A 27325-nucleotide genomic window follows, 5' to 3' on the forward strand; every position below is an offset into this window, starting at 1 on the left:
ATGGGCCTGTGTGTAAGGTTTCAATGCAATACATAATGTATTCGCTGACTTATTGACTTAAAAATGGTTACATGCAAAACCTTAACCAGATTTTCTAAGTCAAATAAAAAAGGGCAATTATTTGCATTAAATGCAAACTAGAGTTATCTTACTTGGTTAATTAAGTAGGTTGGATGGTTGAGTACCATTGTATTAAGACTCAATGCAATACCTCAAGCAGTTGCTGAGATATTAACCTATGTGTGCTTACATGCAAAACCTTAACCAGAATTTCTAAGTGGAAATAATAAAGGGCAATTATTTGCATTGAATGCAAACTAGAGTTATCTAACTTGGTTAATTAAGTAGGTTGGATGGTTGAGTACCATTGTATGGAGTCTCAATGCAATACATCAAGAAGTTACTGAGATATTTACCTTTGTGTGCTTACATGCAAAACCTTAACCAGAATTTTTAAGTCAAATAATAAAGGCCTATTATTTTCATTATATCCAAATAAGTGTTATCTTACTTCATTAATTTAGTAGCTAAGATAGTTGGGAATACATACCCAAAGTTTCAATGTAATAAATGATGTATTTGCTAAGATAATGACTTGAAGGTGCTTACATGCAAAACCTTAACCAAGGTGTGACGCCAGGGCGAGTACCGTAGTATAGCTCTCCTTATTCTTCGAATATTCGAGCTAAAAATGGTGCAAGAAAAATATATATCAAAAGCGCACCAATAAAATTTTGGTGACAATAATCTTACTGTATCAAAACAATCAAAGGCCAAACAACATTTATTAGTTGAATATTTGTGGTTCATAACATTAAAAGGCCAAACAACATTCATCAGTTGAATATTTGTGTTTCCAAACAATAAAAGGTCAAACAGCATTCATCAGTTGAATATTTGTGTTTCAAAACAATAAAAGGTCAAACAGCATTCATCAGTTGAATATTTGTGTTTCAAAACAATAAAAGGTCAAACAGCATTCATCAGTTGAATATTTGTGTTTCAAAACAATAAAAGGTCAAACAGCATGAGTTAAGTAATTCTGTATCAAAACAATATGAATTTAAAATAGATATATATATATACCGGTATTACATATTTTGTCACCAGCCATAGAATGTGAATACTAAATGAGAATGTAAAATGTGAATGTCATTTGGGAGTAGGATTGTTATGGTCCCGGATGTCATCTGTAGTATGTCAAGGACAGATGAAGATCAATTTGAACATCAAATTGTGGAGGTCAATGAGAAGACCAATGTGATGACCAACTGTGAAAGCATGTCAAGAACATGTGAAGGTCATAGACACTGGAATGTGATCTGTTAGGGTTGCGAGCCTGGTAACAAAGTTGTAGTTGTCCACAGCCTGAAACATAAGCGAAATTTACATAAAGAAGTGAAAAACAATACAAGCATTCATTACTTTCCATCAGTTAAATTCAAAGACAAAACTTGAAATAAAGAGAATAAATAACGAGAGGGCCAAGATGGCCCTTTATCGCCCCCCACCTGAGTAAAACTCCCATGTCTATAATTAACGGCAATAAAACTTGGGTGACTACAGCGATTCGGCTAACTAACAAATTGTGAGAGGTATCGTGGTAAAAATATAGTGAAAAATAGCCCCAACCCCTTGGCGGCCAGATTTATTCAGAATCAACATGGGGTGAAGGAATATTGACATAAGGTCACCTAGGAAAAAAGGGGATTTTCAAAGTATTTCCTTTTGGTTGCAATGGCAACCAGAGTTTTGTAAGGAACCACTTGTATTGAAGGATTCTGGAAGAAAACCATCAAAGAAACATTACAGTAAAGTTTAATTAAAATTGTCCCAGTGGTTTAAGAGGAGAAGTTGTTTGAAGGAAAATGTTTACGATGGACAAACTGATGGAGGACAATTACCATATCACAATAGCTTATGCTATAGCTAAGCTAAAAACTGATCAAATTAAATCTGATCAAAGCTACCCACCACGGGGCAGTCACGTTTGTACAGGATGACATCAATCCTCCGACGTCCTCCAACAGGAGACAGCACAATATTTCCTGCCTTGTCAACTTTTATTTCAGCATTGTAGATGGAATCCATTGTGGCCTCCTTGATTCATAACAATACAGAATTAAAACTTGAATAAGAATAACATGTGTCTACTTTTCAATTAAGCAAGAGTATAAATCATCAAATGAAATGTTCATAAATGCCATAGTTGAATGAAAATTTTACTGATATTTTTCTTTCACACCTTAAGATCAGCATCAATTATGTAGTGTTGCCGTAGATACGGGTCCTCTAGTACTGCTTTGAGTTGTTCTGGCGTACTTACAGCTTCATCATGTAGCTTTGGGTTGCGCATTTCTGTACCTGCAAGGAAAATATATGTCAAAATTACCCACAAGTCACATTATTAACAAAATGTTGAATTATTTGTAAAATCTTAATACTATAGATGCATTTTATATAGACATCAAAGTATAGATGATGTTAATTGATATCAGTATAAATATATATTTTATTTCTTGAGTGTCATAAAAAAACAATTATCTTCATATTTTCACAAGTGTTTTCTACGATCATGAGTGAAATTAAATATGACCTAACACTCAGAAATAAACAGCTTTTCTTTTTCCTTTTATGCTATTTTTTGGAGTTTTATTAGTATTTTTATTCATTTTTCAAAATACTCCCCTTTTCAGAAAAGAGCAATTTCAATGCCGCTACCTGTGGGACGCCCCTCACTCAATGTTTTGCCAGCTAATGAAGTAGCTGTCAATTCTATTTCCTGCCCACAGAGAAATAGTTCTCAAAGGGATTTTTTTATAGTATATTATTTTCTAGTGTTATTTCCCGGATGAAACTCCATATTTCAACTAATAGCATGAAGAATTATTTTCATTGTTTTCAAACACATTACACTTTTTAGTTTTAATGTCATTTGTTTTTAAAGAAAATGTTTTTGTTATTTTTAAACACCTTAAGTGTCATAGTTTCATTATCTTGCTGCTATTTTGAATGAATTGAACTATTATCCAGTATTTTAAATGAAATCAAAGTTGAGGAACTAAAAAAAATCAATGTATTGCTGTCTGTGAAGACTAAACCGATTTAAGATAATTGAAGTTGCGTTTAAAATTCATGATTGAAATGGCCCTTTAAATGAACAAATAATTATATGATACATGATTCTTTGATTGACAGTGCTATCTCTGACAATGATATGATAGTACCGTTCAAGGAAGGATTTCACATTGATAACAAAGATATACTCAATTACATACAGTATACGGCTGTTGTGATACACTCAATTACATACAGTATACGGCTGTTGTGATACACTCAATTACACACAGTATATGGCTGTTGTGATACACTCAATTACACACAGTATACGGCTGTTGTGATACACTCAATTACATACAGTATACGGCTGTTGTGATACACTCAATTACATACCGTATACGGCTGTTGTGATACACTCAATTACATACAATATACGACTGTTGTGATACACTCAATTACATACTGTATACGACTGTTGTGATACACTCAATTACATACAGTATACGGCTGTTGTGATACACTCAATTACATACAGTATACGGCTGTTGTGATACACTTAATTACATACAGTATACAGCTGTTGTGATACACTCAATTACATACAGTATACGGCTGTTGTGATACACTCAATTACATACAGTATACGGCTGTTGTGATATTTGCACAATCCTGATATTAGAAAATCTTGCAAATGATGGCGTCAGTGTAGGGACTTCACTTTGACGGTTCATTAACATCCATTAGCTGTTCATTATCAGCTAGATGATATTACATATAGCCAGCAGCAACGACAAATCATTTTGATAATTGTTATCAAATATGCTACATATGATATTAATGGGAAATAAAATACCATTTCATATTTTCCTAAAATACAGACCTGCTATATGTTGAATAAATAATAATCATTACATGATTTTTACTTGCTTTAGAATGAATAGTACCACATGCATGGCATAAGGCAATTCAATCCATTAAACAAGCATATTTTATCACATTGTCTTTTCATCCATATAGAAACAATATTTGAAAATAAAAAAGTGTTGCCATCAAAAGACATGGACTTTAAAAATGCTGATTACACTTTTATTATGTACATGTTATCAGACAGGCACAATATAGTGTCTTGAGAACCTGTTATCAGACGGCGAATATGTAGACATGATCACAAAACTTAAGTTTAAAATACCAGCTGCAAGGCTCCTATATGAAGGTTATCAGAATGTCTCTAAAAGACATCCTCGGCACCCCAGCGTATCAATATCTATATGATACCCTGGGCAAATTGGCTAGGGAAACTTCGTAAATCTTGAATATTCATAAGCATTTTCCAACCAATGAAATAGCCGATAACAATAAGGAAAGAATCTCCTTTGTGAAGAGCTATCAATATATTCAACAATATTCTGCCTAAAATGTTTTGTAAGCCGTGATCTCATTGGATTATTTTGAACCGAGATTACATCCTTAACTTCTCGGCCATTCCTGCACCGCATGAGGTGCGTCTTATATGACCAATCAAGCGGCTGGATTTCACCTTATTAATTAATCATGAGTACGAGATTTGTACAGCTGATTTGCCCAGGGTATCATATAGGTTATGATCTGCTGGGGTGCCGAGGATGCTAATATAAGGTTATCAGAATGTCTCTCATATAATGTTATCAGACAGTTGTATCATAAAGTCATGCAAGGACTATGTAGGATAGCAGGTAAAGTCCTGTAATTCTGATTAGAGAGGCCTCTATATAAATGTTATTAAAAAGGATAAAATGTAAAGCTCTCAGAATTGCTTTCATGTACATGTTATCAGAAAGGTGTCCATGATATCTGAAAGGTTCCTACTTATATATTACCAGAAATTCTCCAATGTAAATGATATCAAAAAGTATTTTATGCTAACGCAGGTTATAATGTGAATTTAATAAAAGATAATTATGACATAAATGTTGTCAGAAAGGCTGATTTGTAAATTTCATCAGAGAGGTTCAGATGCAAATGTTATATGAAAGGCTCAGATGAAAAATAGCATTAGAAAGGAGCTTATTTGAATGTTACCAAAAAGACTTCGATGTAAAAGTTCTAAATAAGGCTTCATTTTAATTATTATCAGAAAGGCTCCTATGCTGACGTTATCAGAAAGGCTCCAATGCTGACGTTATCAGAGAGGCTCCTATTTAAATTTTATCAGAAACACTCCTATGTGAATGCAATCAGAAAGGCCCCATTTTGCTCCTATGTAAATCTAATCAGAATTGGGTAAATAATGTCAGAATGAATTCATTTTAATTGTTATCAGAAGAGCTTCAATGTAAATGATTACTGAAAGGCTCCTATGTCAATGTCATCAGAAAGGCTCCAATTTAATTAGTATCAGAAAAGCTGCAAGGTAAATGTTATGAGAAAGGCTCCTTTGACAGTGTTATTAGAAAGGCTCCTAATATTATGTAAATGCTATCAGAAAGGCTCCTATTTAAATGCTATCAGAAAGGCTCCTATGTAAATGATATCAGAAAGACTCCTATGTAAATGCTATCAGAAAGGCTCCTATGTAAATGCTATCAGAAAGACTCCTATGTAAATGTTATCAGACAGGCTCCTATGTAAATGTTATCAGAAAGGCTCCTATGTAAATGTTATCAGAAAGACTCCTATGTAAATGCTATCAGAAAGACTCCTATGTAAATGATATCAGAAAGACTCCTATGTAAATGCTATCAGAAAGACTCCTATGTAAATGCTATCAGAAAGGCTCCTATGTAAATGTTATCAGAAAGACTCCTATGTAAATGTTATCAGACAGGCTCCTATGTAAATGTTATCAGAAAGACTCCTATGTAAATGTTATCAGAAAGACTCCTATGTAAATGTTATCAGACAGGCTCCTATGTAAATGTTATCAGAAAGACTCCTATGTAAATGCTATCAGAAAGGCTCCTATGTAAAATGCTATCAGAAAGGCTCCTATGTAAATGCTATCAGAAAGGCTCCTATGTAAAATGCTATCAGAAAGGCTCCTATGTAAATGCTATCAGAAAGGCTCCTGTGTAAATGTTATCAGAAAGACTCCTATGTAAATGTTATCAGACAGGCTCCTATGTAAATGTTATCAGAAAGGCTCCTATGTAAATGTTATCAGAAAGGCTCCTATGTAAATGCTATCAGAAAGACTCCTATGTAAATGATATCAGAAAGACTCCTATGTAAATGTTATCAGAAAGACTCCTATGTAAATGCTATCAGAAAGGCTCCTATGTAAATGTTATCAGAAAGACTCCTATGTAAATGCTATCAGAAAGGCTCCTGTGTAAATGCTATCAGAAAGGCTCCTGTGTTAATGCTATCAGAAAGGCTCCTATGTAAATGATATCAGAAAGGCTCCTATGTAAATGATATCAGAAAGACTCCTATGTAAATGCTATCAGAAAGACTCCTATGTAAATGATATCAGAAAGACTCCTATCTAAATGTTTTCAGAAAGGCTCCTATCTAAATGTTATCAGAAAGGCTCCTATGTAAATGTTATCAGAAAAGTGCATATGTAATTGTTATCAGAAAGACTTGTATCTAAATGCTATCAGAAAGGCTCCTGTCTAAATGTTATAAGAAAGGCTCCTATCTAAATGTTATCAGAAAGACTCCTATCTAAATGTTATCAGAAAGACTCCTATCTAAATGTTAACAGAAAGGTGCATATGTAAATGTTATCAGAAAGGCTCCTATGTAAATGTTATCAGAAAGGCTCCTATGTAAATGTTATCAGAAAGGCGCATATGTAAATGATATCAGAAAGACTCCTATGTAAATGTTATCAGAAAGTCTCCTATGTAATTGTTATCAGAAAGTTTCCTATGTAAATGTTATCAAAAAGGTGCATATGTAAAGAAAGCCTCCTATCTAAATGTTATCAGAAAGGCTCCTATCTAAATGTTATCAGAAAGGCTCCTATGTAAATGTTATCAGAAAGACTCCTATGTAAATGTTATCAGAAAGGTGCATATGTTATACTAAATAGTTATCAGAAAGTCTCCTTTGTTAATGTTATCAGAAAGGTGCATATGTAATTGTTATCAGAAAGCCTCAGATGTAAATGTTATCAGAAAGGCTCCTATCTAAATGTTATCAGAAAGGCTCTAGTGGAAATGATATCAGAAAGGCTCTATGTAAATGTCTAAATATTGTCAGAAATGAGCCAATGTTAATGTTTTCATGGCTCAAATATAAATGCCATCAGAAAAGTTTCATAAGATATTATCAGAAATACTTGCATGTACAAGTTATTAGAAAAGCTTTGTGTAACTATTATCAGAAAGGCTTTTAGGTGAGTGTTGTCAGGAAGACTAGCGTACCCACTGTCCAGTCATGGTCTTTGCCTGGCCGCTGTCGACACACGTCTACATAGATAGTGAACAGCTCATGTTTCGATATTTCCTGCTCACCTGCAGAAATAAACAGAAATATTTTCAGTAAAATATTGAAAAAAATCAATGAAATATAACATACCAGGGTATATGTTTTTTAGCACTGCATGGAATATACATTGTGTATCACAATAATCTTAGATGTTGTCTTTCATTTTCATGACTAAGACCAAAATTTGTTCCAGTTTCAGCAGAATTATTAAAATCTATTATGCTATTGGGCCTATTTTTTCTGATAACATTTGAAAGGAAATCAGTGCCAGACCTCATTTTTACAGAAAGAAATTCCCAAAGCAACCGTATTTACAAAACTTGGCTGACACAACATGGCTTTTTTAACACTACTTATGGTTGGATCCCAAAGGACTTCTATCTAATATTACTTATAATTACATTTCTGTCAGAAGCAATTCCCAGGTCTTAACAGATCCATCAGCATGCTTTCAATGAAACCACAGCAAATGTGACCATAATGTATATAATTGGTGTATTTGAGTGTAACACAACCATTTCAAATTTTCTTATATCACTCTAGTGTTTAATAGCTTGACATAAAGATCCTTTCGCCCTGTTTATTTAGCGTCAAAGCAAGTAATAGATAGTTAGATAACATAAAGTAAAATTTTAATGATTAAGAATGGGTGGATTGAGAGAGCGACCGAGACCTTAATCATTCAAATATTACTTCATGTCAACAAACTGTCTTAGAATACAACCTTATTTGCTGACACATTTCCAACACAAAATCTGACATAGAGAGTGTGTATTGGATAAGTGGCAGTGGTTGGACCTTTAAAAAACCGCGAAAGTTGAAATTCCTGATGATCTAAAAAAGTACTTAATGATCGTCTATCTACAATTTTATTGGCTGAAAATGTAAGTTGTATTCTAAATATAATTTCACCAAGAACTCACTTCATAACTTTTCAGTAACTCATCAAATATGGCAACTCATGTAAGAACCTATATAATATTTAAGTAAGAGTCATCTGGTCATTTATTTTATTTTTATTTGGAACTGAACAAAACAATATCATACAAAAATTAAGGATTCTTTCATTCATGACTGAGTTATAAATGGAAGAATGTGGGGCTCTGATACCAATAAACGAGTAAAAAATACACTAAAAGCATGATTTAATATGGACAAACAAAATAATTAAGTTATAATGTTACCCTAAGCTAAGTAATATTTTCTTTACATGATCTAACCTCGGTCATTTTCCATCGAAAACAACCTCAAATGTATATGGATAGTTATCAATGTTAGAAATCTTTACATTTAACTACGGTGGAAGTCAATTGCATAGTAATTTGAATTTAGAAGTTAAACTTCATAACATTACTCTTGGGAATCTTAATTATTTATGCAATCATCACTTCACTAGCAATCAATTTATCATATCATATATGAATAACAACATATAAGTTTGCTGAAGGCTAATAAGTAAATGATTGTCAGTGTTAAATTGAAAGTGGCGATTCATATACATTTCTCTTCTCTCACTGTTTTAACCCATGATAATGATTTTCTAAAAAGGTGTTTTCTATAGAAATGCAATATTTTGGCACATTTTATATGAATGTTCAAGTAAATCAGAGTAAAATACACAAACCAAACTTACATGGAGACATGTTGTCAATGTTGAAGTCCCCACACAGGATATCAAACATCACATGCTCATCAGGCCCGGCATTGTCAGCACGAAACTCTCGAGTGCAGGCTAGAATCTCTGACAGCTGACTCTGCACTACTGGCTTGTCACCTGATAACAAACAGCATCAAGTAGTTCATGATAATCATGTAATCTCCTATTTTACTGATAAAAATACTATGTCAGACATCTTTTTTACTTAGGTTAGGTAGTGTCTGACTGCCACTTTTAGACTACTAGGAACAATCGCCCATCGCCTGGGTCAATATTAAGGAGATGCTCTTAAAAACTGTAGATTCACCCTTCTTCGACAACAGAAACTGCAGACCAAACACACCGAAAAGGATAATAAATAATAGACGACAAAAGACGTCTTCCAGTTTGCTAGAATTTTTTTTTAGTGTACCGTATTTCCTCGACTATAAGACAAACAAACAGTACAATTTGTGACGTCCCAGCACGAGCTGTGTAAAGATCAAAGATGCACTGCAATGGTTTGTATTTATATTGGTCAATCAAATACCGTATGAACCAACTTAACTCCCAAAATTGCGTGTGGGCTGGTTCAAACATAGCATAGGATCGGTAAATAAAAATCAATAATCCTAAGCAAATGAACAAATTTAGTTGATAATTGACTGTTTAGCTTGAACATTATCACAGAATTTCAATTGCCGGATTTGCTTTATAAATCGACACCGTCTTATAAACCAGTCGAGACAAAAACACCAGATTTCATGGGCAAAGTTAGGGGGTCGTCTTATAAGCGGATCGCCTTTTAGTCGGGGAAATACGGTAAGGTGCAAAAATTTAGGGTAATGTTTGATTGTGTGGAAAGACAGATTCAAACAATTGCCTTTGACAGGCTTAAAATGAAATTTGCTGGATCATTGTTATATGCTCTACCTTGGAATGCTTGCAGATGGGTGTTAAAGATAAACCCAACCTTCTTGTGCTTGCCTTTCTCCAAAATTACCTGCAAGATAATTTTAGCATAAAAATGATTTTTTTTTATATATTTATCATGGCGAGGGAGCTTTTGTTAATCCATATAAATGAATCAACAAATATCCACATATTAATTTTTATACATTCAATAAAACATATGATTAAGTACAATTTTAAAGACCATAACAATTTTCTGTTACTAATGCTATGTCCTATAACATACCCATCCACTACCATAGATAAACTTATTGATAAGAGCTGTCACAGAGACAGCGCGCTCCACTATTCCGCCGCTTTTCAGTGTAAAAATTGAAAGGATTTGGTCAAACATGCATGGATTACTGTTAGATTAGATTTCAATGCAATACATGGTGTGCCGAGATATTAACATAAATGTGGTTACATGGAAAATTTTGACCAGAATTTCTAAGTCTAATAATAAAGGGCCATTATATGGAAAATACAGTTATCTAACTTGGTTATTCAATTAGGTTGGGTGGTTGAATACCATTGTATAAAGCCTCAATGCAATACCTCAAGTAGTTGCTGAGATATTAACCTATGTGTACTTGCACGCAAAACCTTAACCAGAATCTCTAAGTCGAATAATAAAGGCCTATTATTTGCATTAAATGCAAACTAGAGTTATCTAACTTGGTTAATTAAGTAGGTTGGATGGTTGAGTACCATTGTATTAAGTCTCAATGCAATACCTCCAGTAGTTGCTGAGATATTAACCTATGTGAGCTTGCACGCAAAACCAGAATTTCCAAGTCGAATAATAAAGGCCTATTAACTATGCAACGAAACCAGGTTTCAATGATTGACAGAAGAAGCTTCCAGTTAGAGATTCAGTTTCAACCATTTTTCTACTTCATAAACTCTTCCTAAAAAACAAATTAAGTAAAGATATGTCAGCCCCAATAAAAGCTATTTGGGTTCAACTGTTTTTCTGTTTTAAGTCACAGTGACCATGACCTTGATAACAGGGGCCCCAAATGCAACCCCATGAAATGTCTTTATACACTCTTTCTAAATACCAAGTTTAGTCAAGATATGTCAAGTCTAACTAAAGTTATTCAGTACTTACCACTTTTCTATTTCTAGAAACTGACCTTGACCCTAAGGGTCCCCAACACAATCACATGAAAGATATCTAAAAAAAACCTTCCCATATAGTTTGGGCAAGAAATGTCCACCCTAACTAAAGTCATTCAGTTTCAATCATTTTTTGTTACAGTGGCCTTGACCTTGACCCCTAATGCAACCATATGAAAGGTCTCCATAAACTCTTGATACATACCAAATTTAGTCAAAATATGTCAACCCTAACTAAAATTGTTCAGTACTAACCATTTTTCTACTTTTAGTAACAGTGTCCTTGACCTTGACCCTAGGGATCTCCAACGCAATCACATGAAATATATCCAAAAATCTCTTCCTATATTTTTAGTTTGGTCAAGATTTGTCTACCCTTACTTAAGTTATTCAGTTTCAAAAGTTTTTAGTAACAGTGGCATTGACCTTCATCCCAGGGACCCCAAATTCAATCCCATGAAAGGTCTCCAAAAACTCTTCCAAAATACCAAGCTTAGACAAGATATGTCCTCCCTAACTAAGATTATTCAGTTTCAACTGTTTTTCTATTTTTAGTGTCAACGACCTTGACCCAAGAGGCCCCATATGCGATCCCAAGAAAGGTCTCCATAAACTCTTCCTTAATACCAAGTTTATTCAAGATATGTCAACCCTAACTAAAGTTATTCAGTTTCAATGATTTTTCTATATTTAGTAAAAAGTGACCCTGAAATTGACCCCAGGGGGCGCCAAATGCAATCCATTAAAGGTCTCCATAATCTCTTCCTAAATACCAAGTTCAGTCATGATATGTCAAACCTAACTAAAGTTGTTCATTATCAACCGTTTTTCTATTTTTAGTAACAGTGACCTTTAACTTGTTGACCTGTGGGGGGGGGGGCAAATGCAATCCCATGAAAGGTCTCCATAGTCTCTTCCTAAATACCAAGTTCAGTCAGGATATGTCAACCCTAACTAAAGTTATTCGTTATCGACCCTCTGGGCCCCAAACACAATCCTGTGAAAGGTTTCCATAAACTATTCATATATTAAAGGTTTGGTCAAGATATGTCAACCCTAACAAAGGTTATTCAGTTTCATAGGTAAGTTTGATGCCACCAAACTGGCCGTGCGTTGGGTTGGCTGTGTCAAACTTACCGATGAAACTGAATGAAAAAAATGTGGTTAAAAAATCAAATCTGTGAACTAACCTTCAGCATAAGCAGACCTTTTCCGACAATGGCACAGAATCCACATTTTGTTGTATACGGCTTAAAGCTTACAGCCTCTATTTCATATTTACTTGCAACAGTAAGCCCGCTGTTCAGTCCACAGTAATTTCTCTTTGGACAAGAATACCCGACATCGTACACTATATATGGATACACCTTCCGTAGCTCCTTTATAAGAATGTTCATATAGTCGCGATCGAAAACTTCTTGTAAGCAGAGGAAATCTGTCTCAGGAAAATGTGTAATAATATCTACTTTTAAATGTGTTTCATCGAGTTGTTTAACTGCTGTACCTTTATTGGTACAGTCATATGTGTTGACACAATTACAATTTTTCAAACACTTTTCCATCATATCTTTATAGTGTACTTGATCGGTGTAAACTCTTTCCCCAATTGTTTTCGCACGCCAAGCTGTTTTGTTTAGATTATTAAATTTTGAAAGTATTTCAGGCATCAAACATAAGTTAGAAGTAACCACAGAAAATGACTGTTTCGGCACTTCTGCCTGAACATTACAATTAACTGTCTTGATTTCACAAAATGGCCTCCTAAACTGATGAAGAATATTCCTTACAATAAAAGCAAAAATAGCCGGTATGCTGTACAATCCTAAAAAGGAAACTAAAACCGGCATAAACACAAGTCTGCGTATCCATAGCAAAACTGGTCTTGATCTTTCTGGGGTCACAGGAAGAAACGGTCCTGCAGCCTCGTTCAGACAAATGCGGAATGGTAGAAGTACATACCAGGTCAGACTGAACAAAAACTGAAGAACAGGACTGATGAACACAGGCGTGATCACTGTGTCGAGTTTATCCTCTGACATGATGTTCACGAAGGGTGATGTCAATCTGAAAAACATTGATTTATATAACTATCCATTCACATAGTATAAAGAGTAATAGTTGAATAATGCACACAGTCATTAATTAACAGTATCCAAAGTTTCATTATTTACACTTGTAGGTGATTGGAAGGCAACGATGAGTGCAAGGGTCAACCACTTGATCTAGTAGTGACCTTGACCATGAGCCAGTAATATGATTCAAAAATGTGTTCTACACATTAACATGATGAAAAGAAAATCTGACCAAAGTTTCATTTAAATCATTCCATATACTGAAGAAGATATAGAGTAGATGGATATAAAAAGCAAGGCTTACACCTTTATCATTGACCTAATATTGTAACCTTGGCATGCCCATTTAGTTTCAACATGATTATTTTATGAGTTGCCTTTATAGATAGAATATGTCTACAAAGTTTAATAAAAAAAACTTCCAGTGGTACAGGAGTTATGGAGCAAAAAAAATGCAAACCTCGTGGCATAGTATTGTGACCTGGACCTTGACTTTAAGTATCCATGTTTCCAACATTTTAGACTCTACATTCAAGTAAATTCTTCAACCCTTGACAAATAAACCTAAACTCTCTTCATCCCTTGCCTACTAAACCTGAACTTTCTCCACCCTTTACCTTATATACTTGAACTCTCTTCACCTCTTGACCAATAAACCTGAGCTATGATTCAACCCTTGACCAATAAACCTGAACTATGATTCAACCCTTGACCAATAAACCTGAACTATGATTCAACCCTTGCCAATAAACCAGAACTATGTTTCAATCCTTGACCAATAAACCTGAACTATGATTCAATCCTTGATCAATAAACCTAAACTGTCTCATTCCCTGACAAATAAAACTGAACTCCCTTCATCCCTTGCTCAACAAACATGAAATATATTCACCCCCTGCCCAATTAACATGAACTATCTTCACCCCTTGCCCAATTAACCTGAATCTTTTCATCCCTTGCCCAATTAACCATAACTCTTTTCACCCCTTGCCCAAATAACCATAACTCTTTTCACCCCTTGCCCAATAAACCTGATCTCTTTTCATCCCTTGCCCAATTAACCATTTAATTCACCCCTTGAAAATCATTTTTGATGGTCATTTTTAGAATATGAATGATACGCTGTCATTCACTGGTCAGTTGCTTCTGTACCTTTTAAAACTGGGAAATACATGTAATTGTGAAGTAAAATAACACACATGTAGGATCTGTTCAATTCACATGATATAAACGGAAGAAGCTCTTGTCAGTACAGCTTGTCAACATTTTACGACATCAATCAAGTCTTAAGTTTTGTACTGTATTGAACGGCCCCGAAAGAAATTTATTCCTCCTGACCTTAGTGTTATAAACTCAATCGTTATTAGCAGTTATAAACTGCATATTTATATTCATAAAGTCAGTGTAGGTCCTTTGAAGTGTTGTTGTACGGCCGGTAGCAACTTCATTCCATAGAACGCTTGACGGTGTAAACAAACAATCAGAACAAAAACCAGAAATTATTGAACGTAGAGAAAAATATTGCGTATTTAAACAATACAGAGGGTATGCCACATTGAAACTTAAAGCCTTAACTAAAAAAGCTTAACTTTTAATGCTTACTGTCTTACATGACCTGGTATGTGGAAGATTTCAAACTTTTCTTCAATCGTCATACATTTTCGCGAACACCTTAAAATCACAAAACATTAGTTATGTTCACCTGTAACTTGTGTCCCCATGTTTTAGGATGAAATCAGTTTTGATAGATTCGATAGCAAGTCAAACCAGAATGTGCAAAATTATGAATGCCACATCTTGACTTAAATTAACGTTCAAATCAGTATACATGTACCTTTCCCAATAATACTGTAGTGTTGACGTACCCAGTGAAATGTGTAAAACTCAGCCCCTGGACTCTGCTGACCTTGTACATAAGAAGATCACATGAATCATGCTATCATACACAAATAACAATAATTAAATGCTATCAAGTAATACATCGAACACTCAGTCATTCGGATAGGAGACTATACCTGTAATACCTGTAATACCTGTAATCTTCAGGCCGTAAATTTAGCTTTAGCTATCGTGGCTCAAGTATGAAAAAATGTATTTGCTTTAAGGACGATGAGATCGCTGGACTCATATGAGGCATGAGGACTTTGCATATAGACATGTTTAAATTCTTTGACGGAATGATTTGTTTTTCATGTATACAACTTCCATTGAAACTTCAACTTAAATTGGTGTTCTTGATTTCTGATACCCTATTTCCTCGATTATAAGACGGGGAATTTGGTCCCGATTTTTAACCTTAAGAAGGGGCCCGTCTTATAAGCAAGGCTATAAAAAATTCAGAAAGAATAGAGTCAGAATCAGGAATATTCAACATAGGTATTCGACTGATTGATTTATTGTCTGTTGATGACACCCCAATAAAAGTGACATGATCACACCCATCAGATTAAGACGACCATCTGCTTTGTTTTGCTACGATGAACACTCGATATAACGCTTGTTATCGGTCCAAACACGTAGTTTATCACTGGAGACATATTTTGCTACCTTTAAAATTAAAATATTTTGAACAAAAAATATTTAAAAAAAAATTTAATTGTTTTTTTTTTCTATGTCGTAAATAAAACTTTTTCCTTACTATTTGGCTTTGCGTATATCGAGGGCATAATTACATGTAACTGTCAGATTTCAATACACATTTTATTAATCGTTACATTGATTTATCCGCAATCATCAATGGTTATTTATTTCTCAAAATTTATGTCCCATCAACTGCAATCCAAACAAACACCTGCGAAAATTTAACTTATTAACACATGTAATGATATGTGTTGTGTTTGTCGGCTGCAGATCAAACAGTACAATTTGTGACGTCACAGCACAAGCTGTGTAAAGATCAAAGGTGTACTGCAATGGTTTGTATTTAAATAGGTCAATCAAATACCGTATGAACCCATCTAACTCCTAAGAATGCGTCTAGGCTGGTTAAAACATACCATACGATCGGAAAATAAAAATCAATAATCCTGAGCAAATGAACAAATTTAGTCGATAATTGACTGTTTAGCTTGAACATTATCACAGACTTGGAGAATTTTAAGTGCTGGATTTGCTTTAAAAACGACCCCGTCTTAGAAACGAGTCCAGACAAAAACACTAGATTTCATGGTCAAAGTTAGGGGGTCATCTTATAAGCGGATCGTCTTATAGTTGGGGAAATACGGTAGTCAATTACAATTTCAGGGTGAGCAATCACGTAACTTAAACAGGGTTCTCTCGTGGGTCACCATGGATCAAAACTGATGTGAACAAGCAAGAAACTGACGTTAATTGCTCTGAACAGATATGAAAACAATTCACAACAAAAAACAATTTTGTAGACCGATGCAAAGCTGTGTGTGGCCTGAAATTTTCACATCAAAATAAAAATTGAGTATACCCATCAATTAACACATCATTGTCTTATATAAAATCGAAGGCCAATAATATTATAGGAAAAATGAAGGTCCATTGTATTTCACACCTAACACCAATTCATTATGGGAGAAGTAAGGGAGAGCCACTAACGCAATTGGATGATGTGTCAAGCGATATATTCCCGATTTCCTTCTGGCGATCAGCCTACCATACCGATAGCAGATCAGGTCACTATATCATACAGCCGCTACGCCTTCTTGCTATTGATCAACTATTACGAAAACATAAGCTGTGTTTTTTCAATATTGATTTCTGTTTTGATAAGGATTGTTGCTGCGGGAATTAAGGAATGTCGGTGTGATTAATGCGTGTTGGTCAAAAGGATAGAAGTTGTCAAAACCCAAAATTCTCAAAAAATGGCCTTGCCAATATAATCTTTATTATTTCAGATCAAACCTTCTGAATGGAGAGAGAAGTTTAAGCATACAAGTCTGTGAATACACACTGCAACCATGTCCAAATCCACCAGGGTAAGCATTCTAGATAGTGTACACACACTTCAATGTCCAAATCCACCAGGGTAAGCACACTAGATAGTGTACACACACTTCAATGTCCAAATCCACCAGGGTAAGCATTCTAGATAGTGTACACACACTTCAATGTCCAAATCCACCAGGGTAAGCATTCTAGATAGTGTACACACACTTCAATGTCCAAATCCACCAGGGTAAGCATTTCAGATTATGAACACGCCGCAGCCAAGTCCAAATCCACCAGGGTAAGCATTTCAGATTATGAACAAGCCACAACAATGTCCAAATCCACCAGGGTAAGCATTTCAGATTATGAACATGCCACAGCCAAGTCCTAATCCACCAGGGTAAGCATTTCAGATTATGAACACGCCACAACAATGTCCTAATCCACCAGGGTAAGCATTTCAGATTATGAACACGCCACAGCCAAGTCCTAATCCACCAGGGTAAGCATTTCGGTTATGAACACGCCACAACAATGTCCTAATCCACCAGGGTAAGCATTTCAGATTATGAACACGCCACAGCCAAGTCCTAATCCACCAGGGTAAGCATTTCAGATTATGAACACGCCACAGCCAAGTCCAAATCCACCAGGGTAAGCATTTCAGATTATGAACAAGCCACAACAATGTCCAAATCCACCAGGGTAAGCATTTCAGATTATGAACACGCCACAGCCAAGTCCAAATCCACCAGGGTAAGCATTTCAGATTATGAACAAGCCACAACAATGTCCAAATCCACCAGGGTAAGCATTTCAGATTATGAACATGCCACAGCCAAGTCCTAATCCACCAGGGTAAGCATTTCAGATTATGAACACGCCACAACAATGTCCTAATCCACCAGGGTAAGCATTTCAGATTATGAACACGCCACAGCCAAGTCCTAATCCACCAGGGTAAGCATTTCAGATTATGAACACGCCACAGCCAAGTCCAAATCCATCAGGGTAAGCATTTCAGATTATGAACAAGCCACAACAATGTCCAAATCCACCAGGGTAAGCATTTCAGATTATGAACACGCCACAGCCAAGTCCAAATCCATCAGGGTAAGCATTTCAGATTATGAACACGCCACAACAATGTCCAAATCCACCAGGGTAAGCATTTCAGATTATGAACAAGCCACAACAATGTCCAAATCCACCAGGGTAAGCATTTCAGATTATGAACACGCTACAACAATATCCAAATCCACCAGGGTAAGCATTTCAGATTATGAACAAGCCACAACAATGTCCAAATCCACCAGGGTAAGCATTTCAGATTATGAACATGCCACAGCCAAGTCCTAATCCACCAGGGTAAGCATTTCAGATTATGAACACGCCACAGCCAAGTTCTAATCCACCAGGGTAAGCATTTCAGATTATGAACACGCCACAGCCAAGTCCTAATCCACCAGGGTAAGCATTTCAGATTATGAACAAGCCACAACAATGTCCAAATCCACCAGGGTAAGCATTTCAGATTATGAACACGCCACAGCCAAGTCCTAATCCACCAGGGTAAGCATTTCAGATTATGAACACGCCACAACAATGTCCAAATCCACCAGGGTAAGCATTTCAGATTATGAACACGCCACAGCCAAGTCCAAATCCACCAGGGTAAGCATTTCAGATTATGAACAAGCCACAACAATGTCCAAATCCACCAGGGTAAGCATTTCAGATTATGAACACGCCACAGCCAAGTCCTAATCCACCAGGGTAAGCATTTCAGATTATGAACACGCCACAGCCAAGTCCAAATCCACCAGGGTAAGCATTTCAGATTATGAACACGCCACAGCCAAGTCCTAATCCACCAGGGTAAGCATTTCAGATTATGAACAAGCCACAACAATGTCCAAATCCACCAGGGTAAGCATTGCAGATTATGAACACGCCACAGCCAAGTCCTAATCCACCAGGGTAAGCATTTCAGATTATGAACACGCCACAGCCAAGTCCTAATCCACCAGGGTAAGCATTTCAGATTATGAACAAGCCACAACAATGTCCAAATCCACCAGGGTAAGCAGTAATTGAGATTGTGAACACCCGCTGTAAGTTTGTCCAAATCCTCCAGGGTGAACATGTTTTTATGTCCTGAAATGATAGTTGCGCTTTATTTTATTTTCACTGTTATTTTAGGTGTAACATGATTAACATTGTTTGGAAAATAAATGCTGCAGTTGCTTCATGATTTGGAATAATACTATTATTTGTGACAGTTAGCGCTCTTGTTGACTTTATATTTAATTGTTTAAATAAATAAAAGATAAATGTTTAAAAGACAATTTAATACATGAACATCTATATGCATGTTTTGTTTTAGGTTCCAGGGTACATGCAGTCTAAGGGGGCCCGGAACAGAGGACCACTAGGGTAAGTGAAAAGTTTGGGGGTTCTGTCCTATTAAGACGTTTTATTTTAGTGGTATTTGGGGTAGGTGAAATATTGGGGGGTTCTCTCCTAACAAGACTTTTTATTTAAGTGTTATTTGGGGTAGGGGAAATATTGGGGGGTTCTCTCCTAACAAGACGTTTTATTTTAGTGGTATTTGGGGTAGGTGAAATATTAGGGGGTTCTCTCCTAACAAGACTTTTTATTTAAGTGGTATTTGGGGTAGGTGAAATATTAGGGGGTTCTCTCCTAACAAGACTTTTTATTTAAGTGGTATTTTGGGTAGGTGAAATTTTGGGGGTTCTCTCCTAACAAGACTTTTTATTTAAGTGGTAATTGGGGTAGGTGAAATATTGGGGGGTTCTCTCCTAACAAGACTTCTTATTTAAGTGGTATTTGGGGTATGTGAAATATTGGGGTGTTCTCTCCTAACAAGACTTTTTATTTAAGTGGTATTTGGGGTAGGTGAAATATTTCCTTAAAATGACTTAATACTTCACACAGTTGTTCAGGGCCATCACATAATGATGTTAGATAACTCCATATTATCCTTTATACAAATTATGGCCCCTTATTGACTATTGAATTTAGGTTTAAGTTTTAGGGCAGGTTGGGATATTTATTAATAACTTCTATACCCTTCATTCAATTGACTTAATACTTCACACAATTGTACAGGACCATCACACAATGACGTTACATAAGTCCATATTATCCTTAATACAAGTTATGGCCTCTGATTGACTTAGGTTAAAGTTTAAGGGCAGGTTAAAGTTTAAGGGCAAGTTGGGATTTTAATAAAAAAACTTATATACCGGTACCCTTCATTCAATGCACTTACAACAAGGAACATAACTCCATTTAAACCCTACATACAAATTATGGCCCTTGAACGATTTTTTTTTTTTAATTTTTCTTTTAATTTCTTTTGAAAGGCACATTTTTATATTCTTAAGCGCATTTTCATATTGAATGACTTGTGTCATTGTTTAGGCAGGCTGGTGGGAGGGCAGCGTCAAATGCACCTTATGTATCGAATAAATTTAGCTTTTTAGCTAGGTTTGACATAAAGAGACCAAACTTGGTAAATACGAAGACTTTATGGAGACCTTATATACGAATGCGTTTGAGGCCCCTAGGATCAAGGTCAAGGTTACTGTTTAAAGATAAAGGGTTGCTATTGAATAACTTAAGTAAGGGTCTACATATTGTGACCAAACTTGGTATATAGGAAGAGTTTATAGAGACCTTTCCTGAGATTGTGTTTTGGGCCCTGAGAGCTAAAAATAGAAATATGGTTAGAACTGAATAACTCAAGTAAGGGTTGACATAGTGTGACCAAACTCGGTATATAGGTAAAGTTTATGCAAAGCTTTCATGGATTGCCTAGGGTCAAGGTCACTGTTTCTAAGAATAGATTACTGTTTCAGTTATGGTTGACATACTGTGACTAAACTTGATATGTAGGAAGATTTTATGGATGACTTCCATGGGATTGTGTTTGGAGCCCTTAGAATCAAGGTCACTGTTACAAAAAATAGAAGAAAGCAGTTGAAACTGAATCTTTTCTGCCAATCATTAAAAACCTGGTTTTGTCACATCGCGATTCTTGTTCACTTTTTAATTTGATTGTTTTATTGCTTTTGACCGGCACATAATACATCGTAATTGTATTCACTTCTAAGTCAAAGCGGCGTAGTCAAGCGCTGTCTTACGACAGCTTTTGTTATTTTAGTGGTAAATGGGGTAGGTGAAATATTAAGGGATTCTCTCATAACAAGTGATGGTATTTGGTGAGTGTTGGGGGATTTTATTCTAACATATTGCAATATCTGGGTAATATTGTGTGCATTTTTTAAAAATGTTTTTTCATAATGAATACATGCCAAAAATGGTATGTCTTATCACTTTCTTAGGTAAATTTCTTTTCACATATTTAAACTATGGAAATAAGTTGTGCAATATTCATTGAAGGGATTACCAGTAATAATGAGCATTGTCTTGTTTAGATTGATCCTCATTGGTTATGGTATTTCATTGCAGTGACAGGGAGATCCTGTACAAATGAATGACACTCATTGGTTATGCTATTTCATTGCAGTGACAGGGAGATCCTGGTACAAATGAATGACACTCATTGGTTATGCTATTCCATTGCAGTGACAGGGAGATCCTGTACAAATGAATGACACTCATTGGTTATGCTATTTCATTGCAGTGACAGGAAGATCCTGTACAAATGAATGACACTCATTGGTTATGCTATTTCATTGCAGTGACAGTGAGACCTGGTACAAATGAATGACACTCATTGGTTATTGTATTTCATTGCAGTGACAGGAAGATCCTGTACAAATGAATGACACTCATTGGTTATGCTATTTCATTGCAGTGACAGTGAGACCTGGTACAAATGAATGACACTCATTGGTTATGCTATTCCATTGCAGTGACAGGGAGATCCTGTACAAATGAATGACACTCATTGGTTATGCTATTTCATTGCAGTGACAGTGAGACCTGGTACAAATGAATGAGACTCGTTGGTTATGCTATTTCATTGCAGTGACAGGGAGATCCTGTACCAATGAATGACACTCATTGGTTATGCTATTTCATTGCAGTGACAGTGAGACCTGGTACAAATGAATGAGACTCATTGGTTATGCTATTTCATTGCAGTGACAGTGAGCCCTGGTACAAATGAATGAGACTCATTGGTTATGCTATTTCATTGCAGTGACAGTGAGACCTGGTACAAATGAATGAGACTCATTGGTTATGCTATTCCATTGCAGTGACAGTGAGACCTGGTACAAATGAATGACACTCATTGGTTATGCTATTCCATTGCAGTGACAGTGAGACCTGGTACAAATGAATGACACTCATTGGTTATGCTATTTCATTGCAGTGACAGGGAGATCCTGTACAAATGAATGACACTCATTGGTTATGCTATTTCATTGCAGTGACAGTGAGACCTGGTACAAATGAATGAGACTCATTGGTTATGCTATTCCATTGCAGTGACAGTGAGACCTGGTACAAATGAATGAGACTCGTTGGTTATGCTATTTCATTGCAGTGACAGTGAGACCTGGTACAAATGAATGACACTCATTGGTTATGCTATTTCATTGCAGTGACAGTGAGACCTGGTACAAATGAATGACACTCATTGGTTATGCTATTCCATTGCAGTGACAGTGAGACCTGGTACAAATGAATGAGACTCATTGGTTATGCTATTTCATTGCAGTGACAGTGAGACCTGGTACAAATGAATGAGACTCGTTGGTTATGCTATTTCATTGCAGTGACAGTGAGACCTGGTACAAATGAATGAGACTCATTGGTTATGCTATTTCATTGCAGTGACAGTGAGACCTGGTACAAATGAATGAGACTCGTTGGTTATGCTATTTCATTGCAGTGACAGTGAGACCTGGTACAAATGAATGAGACTCGTTGGTTATGCTATTTCATTGCAGTGACAGTGAGACCTGGTACAAATGAATGAGACTCATTGGTTATGCTATTCCATTGCAGTGACAGTGAGACCTGGTACAAATGAATGACACTCATTGGTTATGCTATTCCATTGCAGTGACAGTGAGACCTGGTACAAATGAATGAGACTCATTGGTTATGCTATTTCATTGCAGTGACAGGAAGATCCTGTACAAATGAATGAGACTCATTGGTTATGCTATTTCATTGCAGTGACAGTGAGACCTGGTACAAATGAATGACACTCATTGGTTATGCTATTCCATTGCAGTGACAGTGAGACCTGGTACAAATGAATGACACTCATTGGTTATGCTATTCCATTGCAGTGACAGTGAGACCTGGTACAAATGAATGACACTCATTGGTTATGCTATTTCATTGCAGTGACAGTGAGACCTGGTACAAATGAATGAGACTCGTTGGTTATGCTATTTCATTGCAGTGACAGTGAGACCTGGTACAAATGAATGAGACTCGTTGGTTATGCTATTTCATTGCAGTGACAGTGAGACCTGGTACAAATGAATGAGACTCATTGGTTATGCTATTTCATTGCAGTGACAGTGAGACCTGGTACAAATGAATGACACTCATTGGTTATGCTATTTCATTGCAGTGACAGTGAGACCTGGTACAAATGACTGATACTCATTGGTTATGCTATTCCATTGCAGTGACAGTGAGACCTGGTACAAATGACTGATACTCATTGGTTATGCTTTTTCATTGCAGTGACAGGGAGATCAGATACAAATGTTCTATGCAGAACACAATCCTCGATGTGTTACGTGCACGACCTGGTTGGCAAGAGGTGTCAGGGTAAGAACCTGCTAGGATGTTTAATCCTACTGATGTTTTCTAATGTTTTACTCCCCCTATCCCCACTGAACTTTATACATTAAAAAGATTACTTCTAATATTTTTGTATTGTTTGCAGTGTTAAAATAACTTGATTAATATGTTTATTTGAATATTTATGGTATGGGTTGGAAAATGTAACACATTATGTTTTATGTTATAAGTAATTATAATCATTTACTATAATTTATAAGCTTTTTTTAGAGGGGCTTTGCAAGAAGATGTTTACAAGTATTTTTTAATCATGAAAGCAGAGCATTGATACATGTTCTTATAAAGGGTGTTGTTCTATAAAAAGTGTTATTTGTTTTGATTTGAATTGTCTTTGAAGAATAACACAAGTTGTTAGTAAGCTGTAAAAGAAACACTTCTTGGATGAAAAGATCCTTTTTTGTACAAATAAGTGTCATTAATGAGCAAAAAATATCCTTTTTTTTTCAATTCTGGCATAAGTGACCTTTATAACTTCACAGTGGTAAAAAGTGCCCAGTTTTACCTGCGCTGGCGCATTCAATTGTTTACTAATTAGAGACTTTTCACCAAATACTACACGTTGAAGGGCAAATTATGAACATTGATTGGTTAATTGTAGGGATGCAAATGAATGGCAAAATTGATTTTTTATTATTCGGTAATTCTTTCAATGGAATATTTTAACATTGGTTTATCAAAATACATCTTTTATAAGTTGTAGTGAACTATTATTATTGTTTGTTATTATTGTTTGTTAAAGTAATAGCTGGGGCATTTTAATGGCAGATTTTCCCCAAATGAGCCTCTGAAAAAAGTTGATCCCTAATTGCTTTAGCAGTGATCATCAATACTGATTGGTGGATGTCATTAATTGAGAATTTATCCATATTAATGAGGTAAACAAAAGTATTATAAAAAACTATATATATTATAAAAACAGTATAAATAAATAAATATTACAGTATGAAGAAATTTCATTCTTATATATTGTTTCATAGAGTCAAGTTAATATTTTTCTTAAAATGGGCAGCCAACACAGCACAACAAGTAAATGTATTCACTTCACAATCTGCGGTTGGAAAATCTCCAAAGAAGCATTAAAAGATGACCTATTTTTTTCAGTCAGAAACTTCCATCTAGCATGATTTTGGTTGTGTTTATTATCTTTGTGTGTTGCTCATATGCTGATTTCATGACATGGTTATTATTTGACATGAATATTATTAATTTTTTCGCATATGCTATATTTGTAGTGTTTTATTTATATATAAAATAAAATAAAAAGGACAAACCACTAATTTAAAGAATAAAATAACAAATTTCTTTTTATTAACCTTTCTGTGGAGAAAATAATAGATGGAAATAGCAAATATTATGATGACCCACATACAGGGTACATGGACATGTTTTTCCGAGTACTTGGTACCCAATAGAAAGATAATCTGAGTGCTGGAGTACATTATTTACTACTCGTTGCCACCTCTAATTATAAAAAGTTGTCTAAACATTGTTAAATCTTTTCATGATGTTAGGAAGTATATGTGTGTCAGAATAAATAAAATGTTAATAAGATAAAAGTCCACTTTTATATTACAAATTGGAATAGTCTTTCATGTTTTATATCAAGTTGATATATCTCAGCAATGCTCCTATATATATCTAGTATCTTTTGTGACATATAGACCATGCATGCCAATGTTTCTGTCCATGTGTGTGCATGTGTTTGTTTGTAACATGTGTGTGTTTTTTGTTGCCTACCCCAGCCCCAACCCACCACAGCAGCAGCAGCTGCAGCAACAACAACAGCAGGAAAAGAAGGGGTAAGGGCGAGCAAATGTTGCAAACAGCGCTTATGTTGCTTTTACCTGATTTTACAATTGTATCAATGTCTTGATATATATTACCGTATTATATCATGCATAAGACGCACTTTTTTACCCCCAATTCTCGTCTTAAAAAGTGCCTGCGTCCTTTCTATGCTATTAGAATTGCATCTGTTTTTTCCAAGTCCATTTCGGGTCGAAAATATTGGGTCGAAAATATTGGACCGGGGAAGAACGCGGTAATAGTAAGTATCTGTACTGCGTCACCGAAGAGAACAACTGACATAGGTAAAATCACGCAAGTTAACACACGTAGAAATATATTGAATGTTTACTTTAAAATGATTTATTGAGAAATAAATTGAAAAAAAAATACGAGTGTTTACTTTTTTATAAAAGGGACGCTACTCACAAAAACTCGATGTGAGTCAGCATTTTAACTGGATTGAGTTATAACGGCAACGGAAAATCGGGAAAGGAGGTAAATATCAATTAATCGTTGTTCATGATTTTAATGTTTCGATATTTTACAAAACATTTTGTTGCATGCTACTGTTTTAAAAAAATAATAAAGGAATGTGCATAACGCAAAGTAGCATTATTGTCAATTTCAAATGTGCGAAGGTGTGAAAAACACCCGCTGTCTGTCATTAGAAAAATGGTTGTTTGTTCGCACTTTACCTGACGTGCCTTCCGCTGGCAAGACTAATTACCGACACGCATTAATTATGCCTACATGCTTTAATCCGCGCAGCGACAAGCCTTATCAAAACAATCCTCAGTTTTGACAATACAGTTTTGTTGCGATTGCAACGGTTGCAACGGTTGACTGTCATTCAGAAGGCATGTCGGGACTATTGCAACGGTTGCAACGGTTGACTCTCAGTCGGGACTATTACGGCATTTGTATAAGTCTTATAATATGCGTGAATGTTCTCAAAATGTCAAGACATATATCTTTGTTATGTACGCTAAATTACCAAAATACGACGATAATTATCGAAATACACAAGACAGTTATCGAAATATGCCTAATATACAATTTTTTGTTTGTTTTTTACTTCAATATATGTTATAAATACTTTACCAACCTCAATTTTTCGGCTCCGATTTTAACATTTTTCCGCTGCGTCCTATCTTATATATTAAGGGGTTTTACCCGTTTTCTCAACTATTTTATTGCCTGCGTCCTATCTATGCTAGCGTCCTATACATGATATAATACGGTATATATATGTGTAGTGTTAACATTTCTATATTTAAATTGTTTGTTTTGTTGAGGTATATCATAGCAGCGGTGTTGTAATTGCTTTTGTAATCGTTGTCACTGGCATACAAAAGTTAAAATGTATGTTATAATTCCAAACAGTACAAGACATTTACATAAAACTTGGTACACATTTTAACAATGAAAATTTCTTTTAACGAGTGCTTTAGTATTGTAAACACATTCTTGGAGTTATGCCCCTTTTTAAATTGAGATAACAAATAACAGAGAAGCATTGGTACTTTTTTATAACCATTTTATATACATGTATGAGTATAAA

General features: G+C 35.4%; 2 protein-coding genes across 19 annotated transcripts in view; one reads left to right on the forward strand and one right to left on the reverse strand.

Annotated features, from left to right (window-relative positions):
• Positions 1-772: 772 nt before the first annotated feature.
• Positions 773-26948, reverse strand: LOC128243040 (sphingomyelin phosphodiesterase 5-like). 9 transcript variants are annotated; one of them, XM_052960518.1, is made up of 10 exons: positions 25886-26948; positions 15089-15160; positions 14857-14925; positions 12373-13246; positions 10043-10112; positions 9107-9247; positions 7410-7499; positions 2246-2364; positions 1975-2100; positions 773-1368 (listed from the first exon to the last, which is right to left on the reverse strand). In XM_052960518.1, exons 3-10 carry the CDS (start codon positions 14907-14909, stop codon positions 1285-1287), a joined length of 1557 nt encoding a protein of 518 aa, XP_052816478.1. In that variant the 5' UTR covers positions 14910-14925; positions 15089-15160; positions 25886-26948; the 3' UTR covers positions 773-1284. The 9 variants fall into 9 exon arrangements, with proteins under 9 accessions (XP_052816478.1, XP_052816482.1, XP_052816477.1 ...); XM_052960522.1 differs by having other exon boundaries at positions 14865-14925; positions 25860-26948; XM_052960517.1 differs by having other exon boundaries at positions 25860-26948.
• The window catches only part of LOC128243039 (probable tubulin polyglutamylase TTLL9), a 29261-nt gene continuing 16656 nt past the window's right edge, over positions 14721-27325 (forward strand). For 8 of the 10 annotated variants that reach the window (XM_052960507.1, XM_052960509.1, XM_052960511.1 and 5 more), the window contains exons 1-5: positions 14721-14799; positions 17121-17201; positions 19541-19590; positions 23857-23943; positions 25719-25775. In XM_052960507.1, coding sequence (XP_052816467.1) covers positions 17184-17201; positions 19541-19590; positions 23857-23943; positions 25719-25775 — 212 coding nt within the window. In that variant the 5' untranslated portion in view covers positions 14721-14799; positions 17121-17183. Of the gene's footprint in view, positions 14873-17120; positions 17202-19540; positions 19591-23856; positions 23944-25718; positions 25776-27325 lie in introns of all 10 variants that reach the window. The other 2 variants (XM_052960508.1, XM_052960516.1) reach the window with 2 other exon arrangements.

The sequence above is a fragment of the Mya arenaria genome, chromosome 8 (genome assembly GCF_026914265.1).
Source record: "Mya arenaria isolate MELC-2E11 chromosome 8, ASM2691426v1".
In the NCBI taxonomy this organism is placed as follows: domain Eukaryota; kingdom Metazoa; phylum Mollusca; class Bivalvia; order Myida; family Myidae; genus Mya; species Mya arenaria.

Excerpts from the sequence above, each read along its gene's own strand:
- LOC128243040 (XM_052960518.1), bottom strand. The coding sequence starts at position 14,909 with ATGACGATTGAAGAAAAGTTTGAAATCTTCCACATACCAGGTCATGTA. Across the intron at positions 9,248-10,042 it reads CCATCTGCAAGCATTCCAAG|GTGACAAGCCAGTAGTGCAG; the intron begins GTAGAGCATATA and ends GTTTGTTATCAG. Across the intron at positions 2,101-2,245 it reads TAATTGATGCTGATCTTAAG|GAGGCCACAATGGATTCCAT; the intron begins GTGTGAAAGAAA and ends TTATGAATCAAG.